The sequence below is a fragment of the Serinus canaria genome, chromosome 6, assembly GCF_022539315.1.
Source record: "Serinus canaria isolate serCan28SL12 chromosome 6, serCan2020, whole genome shotgun sequence".
Lineage (NCBI taxonomy): Eukaryota > Metazoa > Chordata > Aves > Passeriformes > Fringillidae > Serinus > Serinus canaria.
In genome coordinates, this window is record NC_066320.1 from 29,795,654 (window position 1) to 29,818,741 (window position 23,088).

At 40.2% G+C, this 23,088-nt stretch overlaps 1 protein-coding gene across 8 annotated transcripts in view; it reads right to left on the reverse strand.

The window, feature by feature from the left end:
- Window positions 1-23,088, reverse strand: part of TIAL1 (TIA1 cytotoxic granule associated RNA binding protein like 1) — a 256,506-nt gene that overhangs the window by 2,969 nt on the left and 230,449 nt on the right. For 3 of the 8 annotated variants that reach the window (XM_050976378.1, XM_050976377.1, XM_050976375.1), the window contains exons 2-6: window positions 3,091-3,166; window positions 1,059-1,167; window positions 690-785; window positions 521-605; window positions 106-229 (exon numbers count right to left, since the gene is read on the reverse strand). In XM_050976378.1, coding sequence (XP_050832335.1) covers window positions 106-229; window positions 521-605; window positions 690-785; window positions 1,059-1,167; window positions 3,091-3,144 — 468 coding nt within the window. In that variant the 5' untranslated portion in view covers window positions 3,145-3,166. Of the gene's footprint in view, window positions 1-105; window positions 230-520; window positions 606-689; window positions 786-1,058; window positions 1,168-3,090; window positions 3,167-3,632; window positions 3,860-5,064; window positions 5,153-5,462; window positions 5,518-5,828; window positions 5,979-9,242; window positions 9,340-9,676; window positions 9,681-15,752; window positions 15,994-23,088 lie in introns of those variants that run through there. The other 5 variants (XM_009087139.4, XM_009087141.4, XM_050976373.1 and 2 more) reach the window with 5 other exon arrangements.

A 23,088-nucleotide genomic window follows, 5' to 3' on the forward strand; every position in this document is an offset into this window, starting at 1 on the left:
TTCATAAGAACTCCACCACAAAATTTAGCCATTATAACTGGGAAGTCATTACAGGTATAAACACAAATGCTTTTGGAATACAAAGAAAAAGTTAGGTACAGTTACCTGTTGGAAGTTTTTAGTCATATCAGGGGATTCTTTACCCCAATAACATTTAACAACGTGTCCTTCAATTGTGGTTCCATTAACTGAAACAATAGCATGTGCTGCACTTTCATGGGTTGAAAACCTAAAAAATGTAAAAACAAATTAATGTTATATTTTACAGTACTTCCACCCGATTACTTAAAAAACAGTGACTCCATACACACAGGAAATCCAGAGAAAAACACCTGCTTTCACAAACATTCATCTTCTCAGGTAAAAATATTGGTGGCCCCTTTTACAAGTTCCAAATTATTTTATGAATATATGGTGACAGCTTTAATTGTATCAGGACAGGTTCAATCAGGTGAAATTACAGACAAATGAAGTGTTACTACATGCACAGACCCAGAGATTTTGCCTTCTTTGTCCATACCTGACAAATGAGTAACCTTTTTCTGGAAACACCCTTATTTCCATAATCTGTCCAAATGGTGAAAAAGTCTGTCTCATAAGCTGATCTACAACATAAGATGTTGTTGAATTAATAACCATCCCAGTGTCCAAAAAGTTTCAATAATAAAAAATAAGAGAACATTTCATACCTGTTAGCCCCGAGGCAATTCCTCCACAGTACACAGTACAATTTTTTGGACTTGACTGATTTACTACATCTTCAAATCTCAACTGTTTTGTATTATCTATAAAGAGAGAAGGCTGGTTTTCAGCAGTGGGCTGACAGTAACCTAGACACTTACCTCGTACACAAGCATGAATTTCACATTTAACAAACACATTATTAACAAACATTAAATATTTTATGACTATGTTGATACAACATACCAAAAAAAAGAAATCAAATCAAGATCTGGAAGGCAAGCTAATATGTGATTTAAGTGACATGATTTTGGCTTATGTTTTATTCCCCCAGTGAAAAGACAGAAAATACAACACAGCATGACTGAAGCTCTTACTTTCTTGTGTACTTTTGGGGGCTGGTGGTTTCCTTGTTGCCCAGTTAGTTCTGATCTGGCGGCCTCCCAACCACTGGCCTCCCATGTGTACAATAGCATTTTCTGCATCCTGAAGAGATTAAAACAGATTGTAACACTTCCAAACAAAAACCATGTACAAATCTACTCCCGAGACCTGGTCATCAGTTAAGTCCATTGCCAAAACCAGTAACAGTTCTAAGAAGAGTAGGAAATGCTGAAAAATCATAGCAAGCAGACAAACATTAATTAACATGACAGCAAGTTGTTACAGAGAAGGCTCTCAGAAGTCATCCAGCAAAAACTTCCTCCCACCCATTTTCTACACAGGATAAAAGCCAACTGTAATCATATATATACTATCCATATACATGCACATTTATACATGTACACACACACATTTATACCATACACTACACAAACATCTGTATTTAAATGTTCAAAAGCTGCCCAAAAAAGTGGGAAGGTCACACAGATGTCAGAAGCAATCACTGAAATAAAATAACTATCACTAAATATTTCTTTTGCTTCCTGGAGGTGTGCAACAGATGCTTTTTAAGTTCTCTACGTGTTAAAGTCATTGTATGAACACACATGAGAATCCATGGCCCACTTTTTATCTTGAACATGAAACTGAAGACAATCTTTAAGTTCACAGGGTAAGCAGAAACATCTGGTAAGCAAGGGTAAGTTTGCTAACAGCTGCAAGAAGCAATTTGTCTCACAACTGCTTTCGAAGAAGACAGGTAAACAGTTAGTGCACATTTGAAATGCTTTTCCAAGGGCACAAACCTTAAGGAAAAAACTGCCAAGCACAAGGGACTAAGAAAATGTGGACAAGTTAAAGGTGAGCTGCTCTCATCTCAAGTTCAGGACCTTGATCTTTTTAGGTTTTAATTACATTAAGTACCCATTTTGAAAACACAGAAATACAAAAATGAAATTACAAAAGATGACCGATAAGAAAAGAAAAACTCAATCTAAAGGATAAAACCAAACCCCAGACAATGAAACACCTCAACTGATTCAAGCACCCTTGGCTCCTAAAACATGTTGAATATCATAAGGAACTGATTATGAAAGGAAACACTCTCTGATGAATCTTGTTGCTATCCTGCTTGAGGATCATAGCTGAGACAAAAATGGAACAGAGCCCAAGCCATAACTGATCCAGTCCAATGCAGGAGTTCCATTTTCTCTTAACTGTGCTATACATTAAGGGCTCAGGCTGGAAGTCTAAGAGCATATCCCACTTCCCCAAATCCAGCAGAATGATACATTCTGAAATGCAGGCTTTAAAGTACCAGCTCAGGACTGTCACACCATAGCCCTACAGGTGCAGCTGCTGTGGGAATGAATAGCAATCAGGACATAAAATTTAGAGTACTTTTTAGTACTGTGTTTAGAATTCACCATTTAACTTTGAAGAATGAATGCTAATTTCAAATTGGAGTTTTTATGGCTCAATCTATAAAGAATCCAGTAACTTTAATTCCATGACTGTTACAGTTCCCCCCTGGTCACAGGAACCAAACAACTGTATGATAAGGGAAGAGGGATACAAGGAAATACCAGCTATTCCTTCCTTTTTCAGCTGTAAAACAGAACAAAGAAAGTGCAACTGGAAAAACACACTGAATCAAGGCATTCAATTGCAGTAGCTTATGGCATCGGCAAATCTGAAGAAATTAAATTTTTTTCTGATTATGACATCTCCAGGTAACTGTTGCAGAACATCAAAAGAGATGTTCTGTAACATGTAAAAGACATGTAGGACTTCTGACGACCCAAACAGGTTTATATGCCTAAAATCCTGAAACTGTGAGTTTTTCCTATGCAAAATATTTAAGGAAAATGATTCACAGTTTCCCCACATTGTCCTAAACATACATCCAGCTCCTGTACATGTAAATTTGTTTCCCTGGGTGAAGTCTAATAAACAGCGAATACATAAACAGGCAAAACTAAAAATGGAAAATAGGAACTATTTTAAACCTGCATTGTGATTACTCACCAGTTTGTTATAAAAAGATACAAAACCATAGCCTTTTGACTTTCCAGTTGCCATATCTTTAACTACCCGTGCATCCCTGTGAAAAGAAGCACAGCTATATGAGGGTAGTATTGATAACCTGCAAAATAAAAACTAAAAGGAACCACACACACTGTATTGTGAGCATAATTTTTTCTTATAAATTCAGTTAGCCCTAAAACTACAGTCATTCCTGAACTCTCCCTATTGCTTCTTTACCTGTTAGAAAAAAGCAGTAGGACAAAAAAAATAACATGTAATAAACATGCAACCTATGCACATAACCTATACTGGCTATAACTAGAATGTTCAAATTTGAAGTATAAGAGAAACAAAGTTTCCTTTTCTAATATTCTATTGGCTAGGGTCCTCTAAGGTTTACTGTTCTATAAATTACTGTAACAATTCTATCTAATTTACCATGCATTTTCTAAATAGTTAAATGTCTTCTGCCTAGTGATACAAAATATATGAAATATTAAAAAAATCGAAAAAGAGGAAAAAATAGGAATTAAAAGGCATACATGGCCTGTTAACAGATTTCTTTATTTTTCTTGGTCAATTCTCTACCATCATTTTGGAGTTTGGGTAGCTGTAAATTTTGAAAAATTGACATTTTCAGAAATTTAAGAAAGGAGAATAAAACTAACAACAATGCTAAGCACACCAGTACGAAAACAACAAATTTACACAGAAATTTTAGTGAGTAAGTTAAAATGATTGGAAATATAGAACTGCACTGAATATAGAATGTTAAAATGTAAATACTAAAATATGTATATATAAATAATGTATAATAAGAATAAATAGAAATGAGAAAAAATCTACAACTGAGTTCCAGTGTGCACAGTTCCTTGCAGTTAGCCTTCAAGATCCTGTCCATTCTTATGAGCAATTCTGCAAAATAACCAGAATGCTATTACTTTTAATTGTGACTTGGACTTTAGAAAAACTGCAGGTCTCAGGTATAAATATAGATTGAGAAACAGAAACCTGAATTATTCTTTTTAAATTGATTTTTAAAACAGTACTACTTACCACATTAAGAGACAAAAAGCAAAGTAAACAAAACAGCAGAGGTAAGAAATAAGATTTATGATTCATTTAAAAATATGCGTACAGAACAAGAGAAAAATAAGAATTTTGTTCTTAGAAATATATTCCTGTAAAGTAGTACAAAAACCTTCATGTGCAACTTTGATTTTTATAAAGATAAACTGATAAAAGATTAACAGACTTTTTTGTAGCAGTACTCTTTACGACATATGTATTTTAGCACTCTCAAGAATTTTGTAATGTTAAAAATGTTCAATTAGAACACCAGGTGATTTAGGATCACCTGAATTGTCCAAGAGAAGTTTAAAGAAACATTCTCTTAACTGGCAGAAATGTGCACATATTGTAAAGCCACCATTCTTTCATTTAAGATATTATAATTGTAATTCATCCCATTATCATCCAAAAAAACAGATTTCATTCTCATAGGTATTAGCTTTTCCAAAACATTCCCAAGTTATTACTAGCTGCTTTATAGAATTATATTTCATTTGCCCAGTTTTCCACACTGTGTATGAAATGCAGCAAAAATGCACATAAAACACACCCAAGATAAAATATACACCAGTTGTCAAGTCACTACTCTGTACACATTCTCAACAGCAAAAAAATCACACTTAGAGCAGTAATTAAATTTTAATCAAAGGTTGAAGGACATTAGCATGTAAATTAGGTTAAAAGCACATTGCTTTCAGCAAACCAGAGCACAATTACATTACTGTATTTACATTGTGAAACACATTGAGATACAACCCCTCTTTACTACCCACCCACCCACCACAAGGAAATGAACAGTAGAAAAATTATCTCAATAGATAAGAAATAACATTTCAACTTAGAAACACATTTTCACTATCACATTTTCTGACTAATAATGGAAATGTTTATGATGATACTTACGATATTTTACCAAAAGGAGCAAATGCTGACTTGATGTCTTCTGTTGTTATTTCTGGACTTAAATCCCCAACGAACACATGGAAGTGATCTGAAAATAAATAATTTACTAATCAAATATTTAACTGCTATCTGAAGTTTCAACTCCTGAGAAAGTGATGCTCTGCACACAGCTCTGGGAACCAGGAACGCTCAGGATTCCATGTGAAGAGCAGCAGCAATTTAATCTGTCCACTCCGGTTTCCCCAGTTGTAAAGCAGAAACAGAAGAATTAGTTTGCAAAATGCTATTAAACACTAGATGGGAAGGAGAGAAGTTATGTTTAAATGCATTTATGATAAATTATCACCACTTGGTGAAGTATTTGTGCAGAAGTGATACTGTGGCATTACATTACTTACTGGATGTATCTTTTTTCTGGCTACTTGGTGTTGTTGCCCAGTTTACTTTGACCTCCTGAAAACAAGTATAAGATTTAGTATAAATTCACAAAATTCTTACATTTTATAAGTTCATTCAAGGGTGGGTTACAACTGTCAACATTTAGAAATCATCATTTAATATAAAACACCATCATACATAGAAGATCACAAATAATACAAGATCACAAATAATTTCCTAAACAAGACTTACTTTTTTAATATCAATACTTTTAAAAGATTATTCTATCAATATTTAATCTTGGTAAAACATCTTCAACGGTTTTATCAATATTTTCACGCAAATCTATATTCTTTAAATCTAAGATTACCAGGTGAGCAACTTACCTTTCCCAAAATTTTTCTCCCATTCATAGCAGCTAATGCAGCAGCTGCATCTCTGTGTTCATAAAATTCCACAAAGCAATAAGGGTCATTGCTTGTATGCTGCAAAACAGAAAATCCAACAGAAGAGTTGACCCTTCTGCTATCGGGTTGCTGAGAAGAAAATCCAGGAAAATATATTACTTACAGCTAGAAACTTTCAGAATGATTTGCATCAGATTTAAGAAATAGCCTTTGACATTACACTTAAATGCAAGAATTCTTAAGATGGATTTTTTATTAAAGGTCGAGCAGTTTCTGAAGGATACCTTGCTCTGAATGAGGACTGAAGTTTACTGTACTAAAAATAACTGATCAGAAAAGCAATCTGCAAACTGGATGGAAAGGGGGGAAAAGGGGGAAGAATGGAGAGAAGAAAAAACTACTTCATGCATATACTCAAAGCTAGAAAGGTTTATTCCCCAGACACATTTTCACCAATTTTCTCTTGCCCTACTTAAGAAGTCTTTCCTTTTATTTGACTGAAAACCACCAGCAGGCAGCAACCTGGAACCTCCACAGTGTCAGTCTCAAGTGAAAAATGCCATAGCAAAAACTGGGAAATAACCTTTTAAAAGAACTCCAAATAGTTTGACTGAGGGAAAAGGATACTAATCGATTGACTGTTAACTCTGTTAACCTTCAGTACAACCTGTTTTTGTAGGATGGCCTAACAAATCACCTTTAAAAATACTCAGTGACAGAGGTCACTGAAGTAATAATTGTACCAGAGTATAAAGTGCAAAGAACAGAAGAGTTTTCTGAAAAGCTGATCAAGTGGAAAGGATGTTGAGAATGCCAACTTGAACACTGGATTTGATCATCTTCAGGATGTAATGAGTACCAAAACTCTCACCAAAACATTTCCATTAACTATTCAGCATGTGCACGGACCAAAATGGTAAAATATAATTCTATAAACACTAAAATTACCCTAAGCAAGTTATTTCTCACATGGAAAAGGAAGGGTCTAGCAGAGAGGAACCGTTCTGGCATCAGTATCTCATCAGTATCTCATCACTATCTCATCAGTATTTCACAACCTCCCCCAGTACAGGTAGAACACAGCTGTAACACGAGCTAAGAGACTAAGAGAAGCCTTTTCCAGCATTCCTATTTAACTTCTGACAACCTGTACACACTTACACTGATGAACAATTCTAATCCTTCCCCCTAAGAATGGATTGTACAGCTTAAACATAGTTCTGTCTACTTGTGGAGCTGTGAAGATGCAACAGTTGAATGGATCATAAGGCCTTTATACACCTAAAATGGTCTTGGAGTCTGAAGTCTTCCTCCTGAACACTGTCACTACCTGGGGACTCTGATGCACAATGAACAGATGAGAAAAAAATGCACCTGAGATCATAAAAAAAGTTTCAGTCACAAAGTTATCTACAAGCACACTCACTCAGATGCCCCAAAAAAGAAAGCCTTAATTCACCCCTCCTCCCACACTACTTTGGGAAACCCATTTAAGGCTTCTTTAGGAAATTTGGTGTAGTTTATGCTTCAGCTGAAGTGCAGCCTTACTTTTAGATTGTAGGGAGGTCTTCTTTAGCACTGAGAACTTGTCTGAACATGAGAGGAATCTCTTTTGCAGACACTCAGATCTTTAGGTGTTCAAACTATCTACAGATACTGTGCCAGCAGCCTGAGTATTACAAACCCCCAAAAGAAACACCTGAAATTTTTCAACACTTGATGTGTTCATGTCATATACTCTACAAAAGAAAAATAATGACTTGATACACCTGGCTAAAATAAAAAAATCACAAGTTTTTAAAAGGTGATGGTGGTACTAACAATGGTAAGAGCCACCTAACCATGACACAGTCCCTAAAAGAGGTTAACCACACACAGTAGAAGGATGGACACCATGGACAGGTCCTGTGACAGCCTAGAATCCCACCTGCACTTCTGTGACTGCTTACTGGCAGGTGCTGAGGTCAGCCCAGTGCAGTCACCTCTCTGGGACTGAATACAGCTGCCAGCAATGTTTGTTTATCTATTTGTTTCATTAAGATGTCTCACTTATGGAAAGATCATAAAACCACAAAGCCTCACCAAGATAAAAATGTTGGAATTTCTCATCTGATTCCCAAGAAACCAAACTGCTGCTAACAGCTCTCACCCAGCCAAAGGTGGGAGCAGCAGCACCTTATGTCTGTAGAGCACATGACAATCAAAACTGTTTCTTCAGAGAAGAACTAACAACTGTGATCTGTCAACTTTCTGTTATTTTTCTCCAATAAACTTAAAGCCAATCCAGCAGAGGAAAGTGTCACATGGGAAATTATTAGTCCAGACAAAGATGAGAGTGATTAAACAAGCAGCAAGTTGATGATAAGCTAAAAACAAAGAAATAAACAAGCTGTACGACACATTGAAAGGAGAAGAAGCCCACAGGGGAGTTTCTGGTAGCATTCCTAAAGAAGTCTGGTCACAAGACATGCCTTTTAAAACTTTCATTAATAATCCTGACAACAAATTAATGTAACTGTCCTCAAGAAATCTGTAATTACAAATTAGTAAGAAGCATAAGATGTAGTAAAAACTATGAAGAGAATACAGAAACCAGAGACGAAGGACGAAAGCTTAAACCTGGCTGAAGCTCAAATTAGTTCCTGCCTGCTCAAAGCTTACCAGTTACAAATGCAGAAGGAAGGAAAAATACCAAGGAGAGAGAAGTTTTGTAGGATGTGTCAAAAAGCTCACAGAAATGGCTGCCAACCATAAAGGTACCATAGTATTTACAATGGAGATAAGAAAACATTAATACTTACCAACACTCTGTGCAAAAGACTTTATCTGGAATACTATGGAAATTTTGTCACTTTGTTTCAAGGAAAAATTAATTTAAGAACAGACAGGTGCAGACAAGAACTATTTGTACTGGTGCAGACAAGAGGTATTTGAACTAGTGCAGAAAAAGTTGAGGAAGAGTCAAACTTATTTTGAAGGATTTCTTACTTTTCATCCATAGCAAAGAATCATTTATTCAAGAGAGACAAGAATTACTGAGGCTCATGTTCAAATAAAGTGAAAAAATGTACAAAATAGCCATGAATAACACTTGAAATAATAAGGTTTCTGATCATCAGAACAATGTGATTCTGCAAAGAGGGGGTAACAATCTTTTAAACAAAGTGGAATCCCATCACCAGCTGACTAAAGCTATGTCAGGGCTACAGGCAAAGCACGGGACTGCACAGATCAAGTCTCTCCTGCAAAGAGTTATCCCCAGAGCCAAATACAATCAACCCAAAGAAACCCACTGCCAGTAATGTCAAAAGAAGCCCTCAACTTAATTTGTTTTGGACAACTTAGGATAAAGCTACATTACACTTGCAACCCCCCAGATGTGGAAGGCCTTACCTCTGTTATCATTTTACAGCTTTTGCATGGTCCAATCTGGCTGAATAACTGAAGTATGAGAACCTCAGTCACATCTCTGGAGAGGTTTCCTACATAGCTACACAAGGAAACAAAAAACCAAGATTTTAAACCAGAAATTGTCATCTTTTAAAATATAATTACCGTTTTAAAAACTTAAACAACTATAAAGAATCTCCTTTTAAAACACCTCAGGTATCTTCAAGACAATATTTACTAATTACTTCACAGTTTTAATGCAGTACTCATGTGGTTTCTGAATTATACCACTGGCCACACAACTGAGAAGTGAAGCTCAATACAGACAACACTGGACACCCAGACCTAGTGCCACTCATTCCCTTGGCACAGAGATGTCAAAGCATGAAGAACATTGCTCAAGAATGTTGTGCAGAACAAGCAACCAATTGGGCAATGATATTTTAAGTTTCACTTCCCACTGAGTATCTCATCAAAAATACTTCTGAATTTGGGTACAAACACACATCTAACTCCCATGAGCTCAGGAGCAGCTCTCGGACAAATTGTGCTGCCTTGCAAACAACCAACTCAACTTTTCTGTTTTCCTGAGCATCTGCAAAGCCAGCCCACTCACCAACAGACAAGGCAATTTATGCTACATTCTGCCATAGGAATGCACTGTGCAGCATCCATCTCAACAGCTCCTACCTTTGTAATACCCCCCCAAAATTCTGGCAGTGCTATTTTAATATCACCAGACTTCTTGATTTTCATTACTTTTTAAATCTTGAGAAATAATTCCAAGTTTTGAAATACTTAGCAAGTTGAGATGAGTCCTAGATTTAGCAGGTCACAATAATGGCTGAGAAAGTCAGGAACCCAAAACTAAATTCTTTTTAACAATGTGACTAATTTGTAATCAAATTGTAAACAAAGTGATCAGTTAAGAGAAAGGCTTGTCACAGTAACAGATGTCACAAGCCATCAGTAGAGGGACCTTCATCACCTTCACAAACAAGCCTGTTAAAGCATAAAGAATTCAAGTGTAACCAATAAGATGAGCAGAACCTTCTCTGATTTAGAAGTTGAAAGAATATACATTTTACTCTGGTCAGTTACAGAATGTCATAAAACTGCAAACTCAAGTCAGCCTGACCTGTTAATACAGTGAACATAAATGTGAACAAGCCTTTCTTAGTGCTCACAGACAAATTATTTTGAGTTAACTAAAGGTATGCTCCGAAATAGCTCTGAGAGGCAACCCTTGAAAACTCTTCAAAAGCAAGTCGTGCTTGACAGCTGGACTTTCATCCGGATCAGCAAAATGAAAACGGACACTGTTTGTTTTCATTAGAACACCACACAATGTTATCAACAGATGTTTGTTTATGTTCTTCTTTTGGCAGCTACAGGGCAATTCTGCACTTTCTCAGCAGGACTTCAATGCTACAAGATCCAGAGTGACTTCCTGAAGTACCACCTGAACAGAGAACATCCACTAAAATCCTTATGAACTATGTATGAATTAACAGAAGTCATTGACAGAAGCCTAGATTGTTTTGAAGCTTTTCAGTAGAGAAGTTAAAACTGCAGAACTCTAAGAGCCCTTACAGGACAAATTGTCCATCTCACTGACTTTTCAGTTCTATCCTGAAAACTCAGTAGTTAAACATTTATCCATACTTTTTTTCTGAAATATTAACTAAATTTTTGTTAATCATTCACCAAGAATAAATTGTAAATCACTAATAGCTTTTAGTGGAAATGTTAACCTTTGAAGATACTACTAAAATCAAATGGCAAGTGTATATCCCAGTAGGAATTCCAACATAAAGGGTCAGTTTATTGCTAGTACTGGTTTCCTCTGTATGCTGCAGAACAGTATTCATTAACACTGAGCCTTCACAGCACACCGATACAGTAACACTGATATGAAATTAACACATTATTTCTACTGCAAATCAGATACAGTAAGGAATACAATTAACACTAACAAAAAAAACCCAAGTATCATCCTCTTCTGCATAATATTAACATGCATTTGGAAAACACAAGTCTGAAAATCAAGCTGGAAAATTCCTCTTGGTCTGACAAAAATTTTAAAAAGAAAAAAAGGCCAGGGAAATAGATTCCTCAGCAATCTATTCAACTAAGGTAAGAAAAGTTATACTAACTCCTAGAATATTTAAGATATACTAAGTGGTTTTTTGATACCACCATGCCTTAAACAAGAAAGTTTTGAGAATGTTGCATCATAATCTTTAGCTATGAAACTGCCTTTTCACAAAAATCAGGACCACCTTGACTGCTAGATTCAGATGGGATGTGAAATCCTACTGGTCCACTAATTCCCTAAATGTATCTGTTAAACACTGCCTTGGTGCACAATATCACCATTAGTCAGAGGCATTCCCACCCTTCCCAAGTTGCTAAAACCCAAACTTCAGTAATGCACCCACTGAGAATACTGCACAGTAAAGGTTCATGCAGCAAGGACAACACTCAGAGAGACCCAAATCTCAAACTAAATGGAAAATATGGAAATACAACTCTCTACAAATTTGAAACAATATGCTAAAAAAGTAAGACTTGATGGTTAGTTCATGTCTTTAAGCAGACTGCAGTGACATCACATCCTTCAGTACAGTTAGAAACTACTTTAATAAAAACATACAAGCAAACATCTTCAGTGTCAATGTCTGAGTGCTACAGAACTAAAGAAATCAATATATTCACCACATTAGGAGCAGACACCTTACCTTTCTGGAAACACAAAACCTGGCTGAGCTAATGCTAATCACCCACTACACATGGCCAGCCTATGGTCACCTTCCCCCTCCCTAGCTCCATTTACACATGATGTAACACAACTGCAGCTTCTTTTCTACTCCATGAAATCAAAATTATCACAACCACAACTCAAGAAACCCGAAGACTCTTAACATGCTATTGTACTGTATTCCAACCTTTCTGGACTGATACATTCTAAAGGATTTATTATGCAAAGTTTTAAAAAATTACAAAACCCAGCAAGGCAGAAGCACTTACTAAGCTTTTATAGGTGGTCTTGGATGATGTGACAAAGCAGTAAAAGTTGTGCCTTTCTGCACACAGGCAATAGTATTTGCTCCCTTCTGCAGGCCTGAAGCACTTAAACACCAATTAATAAGCAGCTACAAAAAAACCCCAACAACCCATAGACAGAGAGATGTCCTGACATACATTTTTATCTATTACACTTCTGAATGCTGCTGACAACACAAAGAGTAACAAGCTACTTGAAATTCAGAGATGTTGTAGAACTATCTAAGGAACACAAGAGGCATGTATCAGTCCATAATGAGTTTTGGAAATCAACTCTTTGGCTTGAGCAGCAAAACTCTCTTTTTGAAGGTAAACAGGTTTGTATCGCATCCCAGACAGGGAGGTAAGAAAGGGACATTTACAGCCACTACTCTGAGGTACACAAAACTCCTTTAAACTCTTTTTTTGAGGAAAGATAGTAAATCTGATTTCTCACTCACACAGGCAACACACAAGAAAAGGCAGTTTCCATATTTAAAAGAGGAAATTATGATAAGCAATAAGGTAATTGATGTGCTCAAGAGCCCATGGAAACTCTGGCAACTCTGCCTAGTGTTTGTGAGCTACTGGAAATAAAACCACACCAAGAATAATCCACTATGCAGCCTCCTCCAGGAGACAACATTCCTGTACAGAGCTGAACTGAGAGGAAGCTCAAGAGAAGTGAACCCGGGTGAAGCTTTACTCCTGCACTTTATCCACATTCCAGACTTGGAATACAGCACAGCAAGGCTGATGAGATAGCAGCTGTAGGCATGCAGTGACTTCAGAGCAGTCCCTGAACACCTACAAATCACGCAAAACATTTCTAAAAACTTCACAAGAATATACAACTTTGCAACTTTACTGGCTGCCTGTGAGAACAGATAACATTAGCAGCACATCAGGTTTCTGATAGTTTAGTTTTCACTTTGAAGTAAAAGCAGGACTTTGATACAGCCTGTGAAATCCAACAGTACTCACAGAGCTTTCAAGTGTTCTACTAAGACAAAAAACAACAAAAAAATCAGAAGCTCACAGCTCAGTTTAGGACCAGCTGAAAAATTACATGTGACAAATCATGAAGAAGGGCCCCCATTCCTGGAAAGTTTTTTGGCAGAAAGTATCTAAGGTTATTCTTCACATTTCTGTAATGTTAAGAAATAAAAACGCAAACAGTGTCGGCATTCTATATTAAGCTTCAGAAAATATTCTGAATTCTTAGTGGTTTATGACTGACCTATCATGACTGGAATAAACATAACAGTCCTGTAAGGACTGCAAACTGGAACAATCCTTATTCTGAGCTGGTTAAGATGGACATAAATGTTACAGTGGTGAGGTAGGTTTTGCCTTTTATAAGTAAAAAAAAATGGCTTGCAACTGTTAATAAAGAAAATTCTTTCCTAATTTACAGATTTTGGATTTCTTTTATTCCTTCATTAGTGAAAAACTAAGACATTCATAAAGTTCTGCTTACACTATCAAGGGCTTTTCAATCAAGGGCTTTTGCAAATGGTAAAATAGCTACTGAAACAATTTGTTCTTCACTTTCTCCCCCCTCCCCTTCCCCAAATACACCAAACATTGAAAACTTAGAAGTTCAACATTTTATTTGTTCTTCTTGGGGGACAGTGACTTTTATTATGAGATCACAAATGCTCTATATGAAAAGCAGGGCTCAGGATAATAATCTTTAAAACACACCTTGCTATTCTAAATTTAAAGATATTTCAGATAAAAAGTAGGGACAAGAAGGTAAAATGTAGAAAATGCTACAGCAAAATTTTTGTCTTCCAAGCAAAAAGCCTACAGATAATTACAGGAAAGTAACCCTTTGTGATTGTGGTTACTACAGAACTACTAGGAAATTAATGTGCGTGCTGTTTATTAGTTTAACAAATGAAACAGTCACACGTGGGCAATAAACCATTTGGGGCAGCTGTAGAGATGCTAGTTCAGACATCTTAGTACAAATTTATTTTTTTCTTGTTAGTAACTAAGTGGGTTAAGTCAGGTCCTTGATGGATGTGTTCCTGGAAAGGACCCATGGCCAATGTGGTACCCAAACTTGTTAGCACTAAAAGAACATCTCAAACTTAATGGGACTCTAGCAGTTCTTAGAAAGAAAGAAAAAGAACCAATAATGAAGAAAGGGGCCTTGAATATAAAACTGAATAAAACACTGCGTGACTCTGCTCTTTTCCTTTCTCCTATTCTAAAACAACACTCAAACCTAGGTCTGCTCTGAGGGCCAAGCAAACTCAAATCATTTGGGTAACCAACACAAAAAGCATTTCAGATCTGCTTACTTAAAATATGCACCTCAGGGAGCAAGGACTAAGTACTTATACTACACTATAAACGAGTTTAAAGAACTTTCGCAGACCTAGAAAGAAGAAAAAACAAAATGCCTTGCGAAGCCTTAAATGCCAAGTCATCATTTTCATAGTGAGAACAGAATTATGAGATATTTTACTCTGTTTCAGTAGTTTCTTTAGAGTGGCTTTCAGTCCAGACTATCTCGGAGAGTTTTTCTGAAGGCTACTGTCTTGAAAGCTAAATAGACAAAGATTTCATTTGCACAGTCCTGAGTTGTGTTTGTCATCTGGGCAGCTCAGGCATGAGCCTGCCTTTCTTCCAGGGACAGCCCGAACGCTGCACCGCTCACAGAGCCCGAAACACCCTCTGGCAGCTGCTCTGCAAATCTGGGAACTGCTTAAAATCAGCAGCAGCACAAAATCCCTGCTCTCAAGTGCCCAACCACAAGCGCGAACCTCCCTCCTTTAAGCCAACAGGACAAAGAAAATCCATCAAAACCACATCTGCAAAGCCGAAAAGAACCCAGCAGCAACCCCAAAATGCTCAAAATTTGTATTTTCAAACAGAAAACGGATGACAGCCACCAAGTGACTAAACAGCGCGGAGAGACACGGCCAGCACACAGTTATTTCTTTCTGCTGGGCCCGATACCCTGTTATTGAACCACAGCGTGACACGCTGGAGGGAAGAGCGATCCCTCCCGCTTTCCCGGCGCTCCCCATCCCACCCACCGCCGGCAGAGCACAAAGAACTTTCCCAGCGCCGGGACCGCCGTGCAGGGGGGGCCTGGGGGCAGCCTGTGCTCCCCGGGGAAGGCTTGGGACCCCCGCCTGCATCTCCAAACCTGCGGGGACGGGCCCCGGAGGCTCCGGGGATGGACCCCGTTACACGCCGGGTCCAGCCGCGGCCCGCCAGCGTTTTCCTTGGATGGGAGAAGCGCCGTCTCCGTGAGGGCCACGCTCCGCTCCCGCTCCCCCTGCCCGGACCCCGCTCCCGGCCCTGCCGCACACGCTCTGTCCCGCTCGGCCCCCTCTGCTCCCCCGGCACCCCCCGAGGCCCCGGCCCCGCTCCCCGGGAGCGCATCCCTGCCCCCGCCCCGCTCCGCCCCGGGCCCGCTGCCCACCCTGCTGCCCCCTCCCCACTCACAGGGTCCTGGGCTGCCCGTCGTCTTCCATGATGGTGGGCGAGCGCCGCTCTCCGCAGCCGCGCCCGGGGGCAGCGCCGGAGGGGCTCGGCGGCGCACGGAGGCGAAGGGAAGGTGAGGAGGGTGCGGGCGGCCCCGGCTCCCCCCGCTCCGCGTCGCCCCCGCGCCAGGTCCCGCGGCCGCAGATCCCGAGCGGGAGAGGGAAGCGGCACCACAAAATGGCGGCCGCCACCAGACGCTCAGGAAGCCGCGCTTTGCGCAGGCGCCGCCCCGCGCGCTCCCGGACCCGCTTCTCCTTCCAGGCCCCGCGGGGCGCGATGGGGATCGTAGGCACGGCCGGGCATGGCGCGGCGGGGCCTCGCAGGCTACTGGGAGTTGTAGTTCACCTGCCGGCGAACAGAACAGCGCGACACAGGGAAAGAACTACAACTCCCGGCATGCCCGGTGGCAGCGGCGCCGCGGGGGCGCGCCTGGGCCACCGCGATTGGCCGCCGGCAGCCCGGGAAGATTCGCTTCGTCCCGATCCCGGCCCTGGTCCCGGTCCCGGGCCTCATCCCAGCTCCAGCCTCAGACCCACCGAGCAGGACGGCGGTGCCAAGGCTGCGCCGGAGCGCGGTGTCACCGTGTGCGGGGGACAAACGCCGCGCCCCGCTGTGCCCCGAGGCTCATCCCGGCCATTCCGCATGGCCGCGCCGGGCGGGCCCACCCCGGGACGTGTCACTGTGGGCAGCGATAGCCTCGGGAGGAGGATGGCCCGGCTGCGTGGGCTTGGAGCAGGCTGCCCTGTGTGTGGCAGGGGGGTTTTTAAGGTCCCTTCCAGCCCAAAGCGCTCTGATCCCGTCATTCCCAAGAATTCCGATTTCATGTGCCACATTCGTGTGTGTGTCCATGAGCACCGATCGGTTCACTGGGAAGATTTAGGGATGTGTGGGGTTTAGAGGGCTCACCGAGAGAGCCAAGGTAGGAATTGTCAGCGGGAAATGGATCAGGATAGCTCTGCACAGGCAGAGGATGAGCATCCTCACATGCAGCTCTCACTCTGGAATAAATCACAGAATAATCACAGCAGAATAATCACAACACTCTCACTCTGCAAAAAAATCCCTTTGTACACATATTGGATATTGAAGTACTCTTAAATACCTCCCCCTCTTCCCAAATAGTAATATCACTGAGAAAACTGCTTGTATAGTTATCAAACAGTATTTTCGTGCCTGCTGCTCTCACAGTAGCATTTTCCTCTCTTTAATTTAAACAGGCAAGACTGTTGCCAGGCACACACTTCTGATAGAAGCATTTGTAGCACATGGGTGCAGAAAAGGTGGTTTAAAAAACTCTTATTTTTAAACTCTTAAAAATGTATTAAAAGCAAAGCAGTTTGGATATGTAAGGAATTAGTGGAATACTCTAAGCATGGATTTTGATTAGCCAGAGATCTGCAGGTAAGGAATTTCTGTATCCAGCAGGCATCAAAGACATTTTTTGTTGGTCTACAGGCAGAAAATGCCAGGAATTCTAGGAGTGTTGTGACATTTTCCAGTGCCTGCAGCTCCAGGAGATGATGCAGCAGGACTGGTGTGAGACAATGGAGTTGTGGCACCCAGTTCTGACCAGCATCAGTGTGTGCTGCACTGCCTGAACTGCCAAGCCCCTGGCCATGTGTTTTTGTATAATTCAGCAATAAAAATAAAGAAAATAAACTAAGGTTTCTTTCATTTTCAGAGATACTAAAAGTCCCTGCAAAAAGTGGGTATAAATATATAAATTGCTTTATAAAGATAAAGCAATTATGCACTGACTGAGTCTTCCCCAAGTGTGTACTGAGGGTGAAGTTTTTCCCCTGGGTTTAGGATTTGCAATATTCAGAGTGTTGGATAGCACTGATCTGAGGAGAAATTCTTTGGGGAAAAAAACCTCCACTGTGCAACTGTTTCTCATTAACAAGTACATCTTTTGAGATTTGTTAATGGAAGGATCAGAGCCAGCCAACATGAGATTAGGAAAAGGCAAAACCTGCTTCTCCTTCTGCGAGAGGGAGACCACCTGGTGGATGAGGAAAGGTTGTGGATTGTCTGTCTGGACTTGAGAAAAGAGTTGAACACCATTTCCCACAGCATCCTCCTGGAGAAACTGGCTGTCCTTGGATTGGACACTCTGTTTTACTCACACCACTCTGTCTGGTGGGTAAAAATCTGGCTGGAAACCCAGAGAGTAGCCCAGGTGATACAACAACATCATAGTTTTTACTGAGTATTGACTCCAGCAAAGGAATTGTTTTGGACTTGCCTCTTGATTTATCTCTGTCAGAGCAGCTAATCTGCTGGTAATTGTTAGTCTGCATACTTTTTACTTAATTCCAAGTCTGGCAGCTCTGCTGTGGCAGTGAAATCTTGCAGAGATGGTTTCCTGACTGGTCTTCACTTCAGCTCTGAAATCAAAGCACTTCTAATTTTTTTTTTTTCCCTACAGAACCCACATTTTACAGATTTATGAAGAAAATCAAGACACAGGAAAGGTCTGAGTTTTTAATCATTACCTCAGGATACTGTAGGTCCACCTGGGAGGTAGCACAAGCAATGTGGAATTAGGAACAGGGATGTCCTGGGAGACAGAAAGCAGTGCTGCTCTGGCACTGCTGCTTCCCCAGAAGGGAGGAGGAAGGGATGGGCAGGAGGGAAGGGGTCTGGGATCTGAGAGCATCTCTGAGGAGCTGTTCTCACCCAGCAGGATGTGGAGCAGTGAGCTCAGAGCCCTGATGGGAAGCAGGCAGAAGGAAACTAGACTGAAATACATTTTATTGCTCTTCATCATCTTTACTTCAATGCCAAGAGGGTTAGTCTTGATATCCAGCCTCTTTTAAATCTAATTACTTTGATTTTTTTTCTTTCTTTACAGATCTAATTATCCTTCTGAAGAACAGGAGGTGCAGTGAGACTTGAAATAACTCTTCAAATATGGATGATTTCAGATGTGTAACAGAAATATCTGGAGCAAAATTTGGAGATCTCACAACTGCTACCCAGCCTCTGGTCAGACTGGTCAGATTCCTGTGAGCTAACTGGGAAGTTGCACAGAATTATGGAATACAACCAGGAAAGGAGCCTGAACTTAAACCGTGTCCTGAAAAAATGCTTTCCTCTCCTTATCTTGATTTCTTTTATTTATTTTATATATTTATTCTCCCCCCCAAAACCTAATGCTTCGTGTATTTAGTTTTACCTGACTTAGCTGGGAGGTTGACAAGGAAACAGGGCTAAAAGTCTGAGCTATTTGAATTTTGCAATACAGACACAGCCAAAGTTCTTGCCTCACACAAAACAGGTAGGTCAGAAAACCAGGCCTGGGTCAGGATGGGAGCTGAGCAAAGTAAACTAATTAAATAATAATTCATAAGTAAGTGGAAAAGGAATTGTCAAATAACTAAAACTTCTAAAAATGTGAGAACATGAAGAAAGATCAGTTTCCTGCATCAAAATACTCTTTTATTTTGATGTCAGTTTCCTTTTACAAAGAGGAAGAAATCTTACCTGTAGGTCAAAACCAGAAGAGTAATTTATCTTTTTTCATAGTTTATCAAGCACATCAATGCTTCCAAAATCTTGTAAAAATTGACAGCAACCAAAACAAAAGCCAAAAAACAAGTAAGAGCAAATTTCATTACGGATTTATGTTTCAGGGGAGCACCCTTTTTCTTAAAATTTCACCTAATTTCTCTGAGCTGAAAGTTTCTCATGTGGAAGTCTAACTTAATCAAGAAGCATCTCGAGCCTTTACACATGGAAAGGTCATTCCACCAAAAATAAACATAAAGACGCTGCCAGTCTACTGGAAGTTTAGTTCAAATGCCATCCACAATTTGTCATCTGTCAGCTTCCTTGTTTGCAGCAAGAAAAGACATATGTATTCTAAAATACAAGAAAACTTTCTGTTATGTCACACTGCTCCTATTTGATCATAGTGTAAACCCTGAAAAAGCTTTGGATGGGATCCCAGAGAGCCAACAGCAGAAAATGTGCCTGGCAAAATCAGGGAGTGAAATACACAGACAAACTGATGCAGTGTTGCTTCCTGAGGTTCACAAAAAGAAACTCTGAAGGCTGAACCACCTCTGTCTTAACTGGAGCTGCTTCCTAAAGCCAGAAGCTTCACAGCATCTTTATGAGAAACTGAAGAAAAATATTCCAAGAGAGCATGACTCCCTGGACTTCTTAACAGGAGACATCTGCTTATCACAGTTACCCCAAACTTTGATTCTTGCAGCTCAAGAGTTTGTTATACCAAAACCATGAAGCAGAGCTGTACAAGACATGTCTTTATTTGACTGCTCAGAACGAAAGAAATGTTATTCCAAACCTATTTGTTTATAAAATGTATTTTTGTGCATTATACATACTTCATAATCACTCAGCATCTTTGTTTAATTATGCTAAATAATGGTGAACAAGAACATTCTCATTGATTGTTCATTAAAACATCACCCACTGACACATAAATGCACCATATTACAAATGCACAACCTTGCACAACCTCTTACAAAGATTTTGTTTCTGAGACTTTAGCTATGGAACAAGCAAAAAGGGGAGCCATGCACACATATAAACGTGTATTGTAAAAATATGGTGGGGATTCTTTGCAAAAGTCACCTGGAATTCATTGACTAGTGAGGCTGTAAACCTGAAATTCTCTTCATGTATTTTCTTTTGGGAAACTTCTGGCTGTATGTTAGAGAGGAAACAAAGTTATGTAGGATAGTGTTGTCTAGACACTATCAGATCACAGCATCCCACACTGTGGGCTCAGTACAAGGGCTCAGTCATGCAAGATTCTTTCTTTTAATCTGTTTATTGCTCTGCTGGGTCTTGCTGCATGCTTGATATTGCTGCAGACTGCTCAGCTCCCTCTCCTGCAAGTTCTTCCTGGGTGTTCAGGCTTGGCATTGCTCCCAGTGAAGATGTGGAGCTAAAAACCCGTGGTGAAACACAGAGAACTTCAGCCCCAGAACTGGGTTCTGCTCCTGTTGATTAAAGCAGCAGAGGGTAAAGGCTTAAAACAGAATTCTCAAAGCAAAAATTTGCACCAAATGCAGGATGGGCTACAGGAAACACAGACATGGAGGCAGTAAAATTCTCAGACAAAAGACAAAAAAACCCACATGCAGTGATCCTGTGGTATAGAGCTGAACTAGGCTGCAAGAAATAAAGGTTAAAGGCTTTGATCTGGGTCAGAACCACAAGACTTGAACCACAATCCAGTGCCTGCCCTAAGCATGGGATTATTCTGGGATGATATTTAAATTTTTCTACACAATGGCAAAAAAAGTAAAGATTTTTCCTTCTTAGTGAAGATCACTGACAATTAAGAAATCTCAAAAGATTTTCTTTGGATGGAAGAAGAAACCAGGGCAGCCCTCTGCTGCTTCTCAAACTGCTCTGGCTCTCTCACCTTGCCAAGGCAGAGTATTTTGGCAACTCAGGATGTGCTGAGGAGTGGAAGTGATCTGCTCCATTTAACTGCCAGGCCACATTCCCAGCACAAGGGAACACAAGGAGGGCTGAGCTGTCCCAAAGCTTTGCAAGGATCTTTCCATGCCAGTATAAACCTCTAGAAATCAGATCCACTGTTTTTGTGTTTTGCACCATCTGCATTTTTTTTTCTAATAGATTTGATATTTAAACCACAGCATAGATGATGTTCAGCCAAAAAAAAAAAAAAAAAAAAAAAAAACAACCACCAACAAAAACCCAAAACCAAAATATGAGACTTCAGAAAGATATGAGAAAATTTGCAATATGCCCTTAGAAACAAAAATCTAGTTTTCCAGTGCCCTGGACTATTTAGAAATATAAAGAGTGGGAAAGGAAAACAGCTTTGTTCTGGGTAAATCAGCCAAAGATTGAAAAAAATCCTTTTAGGTACTACAGACCAAAATTGCAGTTCTGTAAACACAGATATGCATCATCTAATCTTCTGTTTCAGAAAATTGATTAAATTTGGAAAGTATTTCCCTGCAGCTGCTCTGAACTCCAGGTTTTATGCATTACCCAGGTTTGTCTTCCTCTGAATCTCTGGAGATGCAGTTGTGACTCAGGCCCTGGAGCAGAAGTGGAGTCCCCAGTTTCCTGCCCCTCTGCCCTATCAGGTGACCCTGCAGCAAGGATGGCAGAAGATAAAATGTGCTCAGGAGTTGAAGATTACAGTTTTCAGTTCTAATTTAAGAAGTAAGTTAGTGGCAGCTCAGTTTGACCTGCAGGTTTTCCCTCTGTGGCCCTGCTGAAGGACCCCTGGGCCATCCAATCCAACATAAACCATGCCCTGAACACCAGACAGAGCCACTGCTAGAGATGGGGTTTTTACTCAACTCTGCTCACAAGGAAATTAGAGGAAAATTGTTATAATAAGTAGTCTTTTATAAATGCCTCCTCTGGCTGTTGTTTTGTTTTTATCAGGAGTATGCAGACCAGGATTTTCCACTTGGATTTCTTTACTGCTGAAGACTGTATTAAAATTCACCGTGGCAAAACTCACTTTTGCATGAGGATACCTGCAAGCATGGTTTTGTTTATAACTCCATCTCCTGAAGGTTGTTGTGCCAGTGAAGATTTGTGCTGGCTTCTTGGCTGGTTCAAATTTCAGCAGAGGCACAGTGATATTCCCCATTAAAGGAATGTGTGGGTTCTGTGACACCAAAGGGTTTAAGTTTTAGTTTTAGTTTTTAGCTTTTCTGACTGGTTTGCAGCACTGAGTGGACGGGTAAATGCCTCCGTGGATAAGATAGCAGATGCACTGAGGAGTAACACTGTCCAGAAACCCTCCCCTCACCTCTGCCCATCCTGCTGATCCAGCTGTCCTGTGTGATGGGTTTCCTAGGTAGGCAAACAGCAATTGTGGCACTGCAGCTGTGGGATATCTTTGGAGGGGGCCTGGGGTGAGAGCTCAGCAGGAAACAGCCCCAGGAGAAAGGAGGGGAGGCACTAATGCTCCTTCCAACCCTTGTCACTGCTCTTATCAGCCAGCCAGCCTTGAGCAGCCAAGCACACTCCTAAGAAGTGGAGGGGTTGCATTCCTGGCACGGATCTGAAGAGCTCTTTGTATGGCTAGGAAACACTAGCACTTCCAAAGCTGAATTCCCAGGCAGAGGCTGCTCCAAGGAGAGCCAGGAGGAGCAGAGACTAAAGGACATTCATTTGTTTCTTGCTTTTCAGTCTGTTGCCTCCTTTGAGACTCCACTGTGCCAGGGAGAGAGCCAGAGATGCTATCAGCTCTGCATCTGCTTCTTCAATTCAAAGGAATAAAAATATTTGGAAGGGATGATTAGGGACAGAGCATCAATATTATTAA